Source organism: Gobio gobio (assembly GCF_949357685.1).
Source record: "Gobio gobio genome assembly, chromosome: 16".
Classification (NCBI taxonomy): Eukaryota; Metazoa; Chordata; class Actinopteri; order Cypriniformes; family Gobionidae; genus Gobio; species Gobio gobio.
In genome coordinates, this window is record NC_137109.1 from 53,124,418 (window position 1) to 53,133,037 (window position 8,620).

Below are 8,620 nucleotides of genomic sequence, written 5' to 3' on the forward strand. Positions count from 1 at the left end.
ATGTAGTCCAGAAGCTGTGTGTGTGTGTGTGTGTGTGTGTGTGTGTGTGTGTGTGTGTGTGTGTGTGTGTGTGTGTGTGTGTGTGTGTGTGTGTGTGTGTGTGTGTGAGACCTGCAGGCTCTGGCCGATCTCCATCAGTGTGTGAACGTTGTCCTGGTTGAGCTCCAGGTGTGATGTGTACATGTAGTCCAGAAGCTGTGTGTGTGTGTGTGTGTGTGTGTGTGTGTGTGTGTGTGTGTGTGTGTGTGTGTGTGTGTGTGTGAGAGACCTGCAGGCTCTGGCCGATCTCCATCAGTGTGTGAACGTTGTCCTGGTTGAGCTCCAGGTGTGATGTGTACATGTAGTCCAGAAGCTGTGTGTGTGTGTGTGTGTGTGTGTGTGTGTGTGTGTGTGTGTGTGTGTGTGTGTGTGTGTGTGTGTGTGTGTGTGTGTGTGAGACCTGCAGGCTCTGGCCGATCTCCATCAGTGTGTGAACGTTGTCCTGGTTGAGCTCCAGGTGTGATGTGTACATGTAGTCCAGAAGCTGTGTGTGTGTGTGTGTGTGTGTGTGTGTGTGTGTGTGTGTGTGTGTGTGTGTGTGTGTGTGTGTGTGTGTGTGTGTGTGTGTGTGTGTGTGTGTGTGTGTGTGTGTGTGTGTGTGTGTGTGTGTGTGTGTGTGTGTGTGTGTGTGTGTGTGAGACCTGCAGGCTCTGGCCGATCTCCATCAGTGTGTGAACGTTGTCCTGGTTGAGCTCCAGGTGTGATGTGTACATGTAGTCCAGAAGCTGTGTGTGTGTGTGTGTGTGTGTGTGTGTGTGTGTGTGTGTGTGTGTGTGTGTGTGAGACCTGCAGGCTCTGGCCGATCTCCATCAGTGTGTGAACGTTGTCCTGGTTGAGCTCCAGGTGTGATGTGTACATGTAGTCCAGAAGCTGTCCGATGCCGCCCACGTCCTGAATGGCCAGATGAAACACATCATTCTTCTGCGCTGGAGAGTTCTGGAACAGAGACCTGAGGACAGTTCAGGACGCCAGCAAAAACTTACTTTATGATGATTGAAATCGCAAAATGGCCGTAAACAATTATTGCAATAAATTGCAGAAAGTTCTCTAATATATGCCTGGATTGATTCTGACAGCACTGAATGAGACACTATTCGCTTGTTAGTCTGAGTCTAAAGTGCGGAGAAATCAGCGCTAAAGCTCGTCAGTTGCTCGGTAACATTTTTATGAATGTATGGATTTGAGAATGTGATATGGTTTAGTGTGAATATCTCGTCTGACGTGCTCATGTTTTTGACAGAGCAGCTTCCGGTTGTGTAGTTGTGTAGTTGTGTAGTTGTGTAGCTCCTACATTTTGGAAGTTTTTATTTCGAAAATAAAAAGTTTTTTTCTACACAGTCGAATGGAATACAAAAAATTAAATGTTATTTCCGCCAAAATAAAAGCTCTGTTTAATGTTTGAAAGAAATCAACATTTCTTGTTATTAAAATAAGTCTCTTCTTCTCACCAAAGCTGCATTTATTTGATTAAAAATACAGTAAAAACAGAAATACTGTAAAATAATATTCTAATGTAAAGCGTCTCGGTTACGTATGTAACCCTCGTTCCCTGAAGGAGGGAACGGAGACGTACGTCGGAACTGACCGACGAATCGGGATCTGATCTCTGAGACCAATCTACTTCGAGTGTATGAAAAACGAGCCAATGGAGATTGGCATGCGATCCACGCATTCCACGCAGCGCGGGTATAAATAAGGAAGTAACATTGCCTTTTTCTGCTGAGGAGCCGAACTAGTGACTCGGCCCCCTAGCGGAAGCACAGCACCTGGCGACGGGACGTACGTCTCCGTTCCCTCCTAAGGGAACGAGGGTTACATACGTAACCGAGACGTTCCCTTTCAGTCGGTCACGTTCGACGTACGTCGCTAGCCGAGTAGGGTAGCTGGTACCGTGGAAGAATACACATATGGGGTAGCCGTGAGGGGACCGCTACATATGGAACCCAGCCTACACACACGTTACACAAGCATACGGGTGCAGGCCTGGCGTCAGACGGCCGCAATGTCTGGCACCGCAGGGGTGACGGAGGAGCTCGACAGGGTTAGCCGTTTCCGGGGAACACAACTGGAGAAAATAGACGCACGTATCCGGCCCAGAGGGCGGGAGTGGCGTTGCAAGCCGACACTTAGAACGGGCACTTAGCGCTGCTGGCCACTGGGGGCGAGGATGCGGGAAGATACCGGCTCTACACGGAGGCTATAGAATCTAGCGAACGTGTTAGGTGTCGCCCAGCCCGCAGCTCTACATATATCTGTCAGCGAGGCGCCTTGAGCCAGCGCCCAGGAGGAAGCAACACTCCTTGTTGAGTGAGCCCGCACCCCGAACGGGCAAGGTACGTCTTGGGACTGGTAAGTCAAGACGATAGCATCCACTATCCAGTGGGCCAACCTCTGCTTGGAGACAGCCTTTCCCTTCTGCTGTCCTCCGTAACAGACGAAGAGCTGCTCTGAGGTCCGAAAGCTTTGAGTCCGGTCGACGTAAGCGCGAAGAGCGCGGACGGGACATAACAAAGCCTGGGCTGGGTCTGCCTCCTCCGAAGGCAACGCTCTGAACCACTGAATCGACTCACTGATTCATAACGCTCTGAACCGCTGAATCGACTCACTGATTCAAAACGCTCCAAACCGCTGAATCGACTCACTGATTCATAACGCTCCGAACCGCTGAATCGACTCACTGATTCATAACGCTCTGAACCGCTGAATCGACTCACTGATTCATAACGCTCTGAACCACTGAATCGACTCACTGATTCATAACGCTCCAAACCGCTGAATCGACTCACTGATTCATAACGCTCTGAACCACTGAATCGACTCACTGATTCATAACGCTCTGAACCGCTGAATCGACTCACTGATTCAAAACGCTCCAAACCGCTGAATCGACTCACTGATTCATAACGCTCCGAACCGCTGAATCGACTCACTGATTCATAACGCTCTGAACCGCTGAATCGACTCACTGATTCATAACGCTCTGAACCACTGAATCGACTCACTGATTCATAACGCTCCAAACCGCTGAATCGACTCACTGATTCATAACGCTCTGAACCACTGAATCGACTCACTGATTCATAACGCTCTGAACCGCTGAATCGACTCACTGATTCATAACGCTCTGAACCGCTGAATCGACTCACTGGTTCATAACGCTCCGAACCGCTGAATCGACTCACTGATTCAAAACGCTCCAAACCGCTGAATCGACTCACTGATTCATAACGCTCCGAACCGCTGAATCGACTCACTGACTCATAACGCTCTGAACCGCTGAATCGACTCACTGATTCATAACGCTCCAAACCGCTGAATCGACTCACTGATTCATAACGCTCCGAACCGCTGAATCGACTCACTGACTCATAACGCTCTGAACCGCTGAATCGACTCACTGATTCATAACGCTCCAAACCGCTGAATCGACTCACTGATTCATAACGCTCCAAACAGCTGAATCGACTCACTGTCTCATAACGCTCCAAACAGCTGAATCGACTCACTGACTCATAACGCTCTGAACCGCTGAATCGACTCACTGATTCATAACGCTCCAAACCGCTGAATCGACTCACTGATTCATAACGCTCTGAACCACTGAATCGACTCACTGATTCATAACGCTCTGAACCGCTGAATCGACTCACTGATTCATAACGCTCTGAACCGCTGAATCGACTCACTGGTTCATAACGCTCCGAACCGCTGAATCGACTCACTGGTTCATAACGCTCCGAACCGCTGAATCGACTCACTGGTTCATAACGCTCTGAACCGCTGAATCGACTCACTGATTCATAACGCTCCAAACCGCTGAATCGACTCACTGACTCATAACGCTCTGAACCGCTGAATCCACTCACTGATTCATAACGCTCCAAACAGCTGAATCGACTCACTGACTCATAACGCTCCAAACAGCTGAATCGACTCACTGACTCATAACGCTCCGAACCGCTGAATCGACTCACTGATTCATAACGCTCTGAACCACTGAATCGACTCACTGATTCATAACGCTCCAAACCGCTGAATCGACTCACTGATTCATAACGCTCTGAACCGCTGAATCGACTCACTGATTCATAACGCTCTGAACCACTGAATCGACTCACTGATTCATAACGCTCCGAACAGCTGAATCGACTCACTGATTCATAACGCTCTGAACCGCTGAATCGACTCACTGATTCATAACGCTCTGAACCACTGAATCGACTCACTGATTCATAACGCTCTGAACCGCTGAATCGACTCACTGATTCATAACGCTCTGAACCGCTGAATCGACTCACTGATTCATAACGCTCTGAACCGCTGAATCGACTCACTGATTCATAACGCTCTGAACCGCTGAATCGACTCACTGACTCATAACGCTCTGAACCGCTGAATCGACTCACTGATTCATAACGCTCCGAACCGCTGAATCGACTCACTGATTCATAACGCTCTGAACCGCTGAATCCACTCACTGATTCATAACGCTCTGAACCGCTGAATCGACTCACTGATTCATAACGCTCTGAACCGCTGAATCGACTCACTGATTCATAACGCTCTGAACCGCTGAATCGACTCACTGATTCATAACGCTCTGAACCACTGAATCGACTCACTGATTCATAACGCTCTGAACCACTGAATCGACTCACTGATTCATAACGCTCTGAACCGCTGAATCGACTCACTGATTCATAACGCTCTGAAACGCTGAATCGACTCACTGACTCATAACGCTCTGAACCGCTGAATCGACTCACTGATTCATAACGCTCTGAACCGCTGAATCGACTCACTGATTCATAACGCTCTGAACCGCTGAATCGACTCACTGACTCATAACGCTCTGAACCGCTGAATCGACTCACTGATTCATAACGCTCTGAACCGCTGAATCTACTCACTGATTCATAACGCTCTGAACCGCTGAATCGACTCACTGATTCATAACGCTCCGAACCGTTGAATCGACTCACTGATTCATAACGCTCCAAACCGCTGAATCGACTCACTGACTCATAACGTTCTGAACTGCTGAATCGACTCACTGACTCATAACGCTCTGAACCGCTGAATCGACTCACTGATTCATAACGCTCTGAACCGCTGAATCTACTCACTGATTCATAACGCTCTGAACCGCTGAATCGACTCACTGATTCATATCGCTCTGAACCGTTGAATCGACTCACTGATTCATAACGCTCCAAACCGCTGAATCGACTCACTGATTCATAACGCTCTGAACCGCTGAATCGACTCACTGATTCATAACGCTCCAAACCGCTGAATCGACTCACTGATTCATAACGCTCCAAACCGCTGAATCGACTCACTGATTCATAATGCTCTGAACCGCTGAATCGACTCACTGATTCATAACGCTCTGAACCGCTGAATCGACTCACTGATTCATAACGCGCTGAACCGCTGAATCGACTCACTGACTCATAACGCTCTGAACCGCTGAATCGACTCACTGATTCATAACGCTCTGAACCGCTGAATCGACTCACTGATTCATAACGCTCTGAACCACTGAATCGACTCACTGATTCATAACGCTCTGAACCGCTGAATCGACTCACTGATTCATAACGCTCTGAACCGCTGAATCCACTCACTGTTTCATAACGCTCTGAACCACTGAATCGACTCACTGATTCATAACGCTCTGAACCGCTGAATCGACTCACTGATTCATAACGCTCTGAACTGCTGAATCCACTCACTGTTTCATAACGCTCTGAACCGCTGAATCGACTCACTGATTCATAACGCTCTGAACCGCTGAATCCACTCACTGTTTCATAACGCTCTGAACCACTGAATCGACTCACTGATTCATAACGCTCTGAACCGCTGAATCGACTCACTGATTCATAACGCTCTGAACCGCTGAATCCACTCACTGTTTCATAACGCTCTGAACCGCTGAATCGACTCACTGATTCATAACGCTCTGAACCGCTGAATCGACTCACTGATTCATAACGCTTCGAAGCTTCATGAGGTCGTGTTTTGAAATCGTCATCACTATATAAGTCGTTATTTAGGGTTTTTTTGCGCACAGAAACTATTCTCGTCTTCATAAAGTTATTGTAGAGCCGCTGTAGTGAGATGGACTTTGTAACTTTAGTCTTTAGTGTCTTTTAAGGGTCTTGAGAGTGTAAAGTTGAGCCAATGGAAGCCTTTCTCAGCATCAGATTTACACTAAAATATCTTCATTTGTGTCTGAAGATGAACGGAGGTCTGACGGGTGTCCAACCACATGAGGCTCAGTCATTCATGACACAATTTACAGTTTTGGGTGAACTAATGCTTTAACGTCACCGGTGTCACGAGAAATCCTGTCCCTGTATGAAATAGTGTACGATTAGAGCGATTCTATTGGCTGAAAGAACTTTAATGGTTAATCTGTTCAAAGCCTGATTACAATTCTTACGTTTTGATTTTTGTCGTTTAAATTGTGTAAAAATAGTCTTGCAAATCATGTTTCATATACTAGGATATAACCGAAGCTATCAGCTGTGAAATCAAGCAGATCTCGTTCTTAATGTTTTTTTTAGTTAGCGTACATTCTAGCATAGCATACAGCTACCCGATTAGCTTAGTTTATACACACTATCTATTGTTTATATCTCTGGAACTGCCTCATCGTCACGGCATCCTCAGTTAACCCGTCTCCGGCGTGATGACTCCGCTTGTTCAAATATTCCGATCTATTGTGACCTCTGACCTGTAAAGCTATATAAATAAAGTTGACTTGACTATCTGAATTATATATTTCTATATATGTATGTGTCTATACTGCATATGTTCAATATACACTACCATATCACATGCATATCTATGTGTATTACTGAATATAAAATTACATATTTTTCAATATATGAAAAGCAGCAATTCCTCATGTATTGTATTTAGGGCTGTCAAAAGATGAATCGCGATTAATCGCATCCAAAATAAAAGTTTGTGTTTACATAATATATGTGTGTGTACTCTGTTAATTATTATTTATATATAAATACACACACATTCATGTATATATTTAAGAAAAATTTGCATGTATATACATTTATATAATCTATAATATATATATATATATATATATATAAATGTTTTATATATAAAAATAATATTTTTTTCTTAAATATATACATGTTTGTGTGTGTATTTATATATTAATAATAATTAACAGAGTACACACACATATATTATGTAAACAAACTTTTATTTTGGATGCGATTAATCGTGATTCATCTTTTGACAGCCCTAAATACTAAGTATTTAAATGTACAGTTACACTGTAAGGACATGTTCAAATAAAGTGTAATCAAGTATCTTCTAGGGCTGGGCAAATTAACGCGGCGATTAATTTTTTCAGCTTAACGCATTAAAAATATTTAACGCAAATAACGCAGCGTCCGTTTTTATATCCATTTTTGCCCAGTGTTATATCATCACGCTCCACTTCCAAGCGCGACAAGACACAAGAGAACGCGCTGTATGTCAATGGTGAGATGGACTTTGTAATGACGTTTTTAGTGCCTTTTATGGGTCTTGTGAGTGTAAATGTACTGAATGCCAATGGAGGCCGATCTGAAGCCTTTCAGAGCATCAGATTTACACTAAAATATCTTCATTTGTGTCTGAAGATGAACGGAGGTCTGACGGGTGTCCAACCACATGAGGCTGAGGAATTAATGACACAATTTACAGTTTTGGCTGAACTGACCCTTGAAGGAACTCGACTCCTTTATAAAACCGTTTTTTCCCCCAGCTAAATAGGGCCAAATAATAAGTCACATCACTATATAATAATAGTAATATTTCTATAAAATGATTTTTGAAGGTTGTGACGTCACAAGTTACCGGAAGTAGGCGCTGAAGGCCGCCAGCACGTTCTTGTGCGCTTTAAAGCAGACGCCCTTCACCACCAGCACACAGTCGCACAGCAGGCCCTGGATCCGCTGATCCTGGAGCTGCTGCAGCACAAACACACTGTGGCTGCACACGGCGTCCATCTGCACACACACACACACACACACACACACACACACACACACACACACACACACACACACACACACACACACACACACACACACACACACACACACACACACACACACACACACACACACACACACACACACACACACACACACACACACACACACACACACACACACATCAGGCTCTGCGAGGGAGAGTGTGTGTCTACAGAGACATCATAATACAGAATCATGTTATTATAATATCGTCGAAGCTCTAGTTCGAGCGGAGCGGAATGAAGAAAGATCTCACCTTTTATTCGGAGGGACCGGCGCTGCGCGGATGACGTCACTGCAGTTTTTCACAATAAAAGTCTTTTTTGTTTTTTCTTTTTAACGTAGACATAATAAATACACACGGCAGCACATCTATACATTTACAATAAAATACAATTACAACAATTCACGATTCATTACAATGCGATATAGTTCGCCTTATATGCTTCATCATGAGGTGGATTATTGTTTTTATTCATATATTCCATCCGGGGTTATTGGCAACTAAAATGCTGAAGCAC

The 8,620-nt window shown here is 45.1% G+C and overlaps 1 protein-coding gene across 1 annotated transcript; it reads right to left on the minus strand.

Moving 5' to 3' along the window:
* Nucleotides 1-703: 703 nt before the first annotated feature.
* Nucleotides 704-8,072, minus strand: LOC307140121 (zinc finger and BTB domain-containing protein 49-like; the record flags this gene model as incomplete). The annotated part of the gene is made up of 3 exons (XM_079839366.1): nucleotides 704-722; nucleotides 830-988; nucleotides 7,921-8,072. 3 exons carry the CDS (start codon nucleotides 8,070-8,072, stop codon nucleotides 704-706), a joined length of 330 nt encoding a protein of 109 aa, XP_079695492.1.
* Between the last annotated feature and the right edge of the window lie 548 nt (nucleotides 8,073-8,620).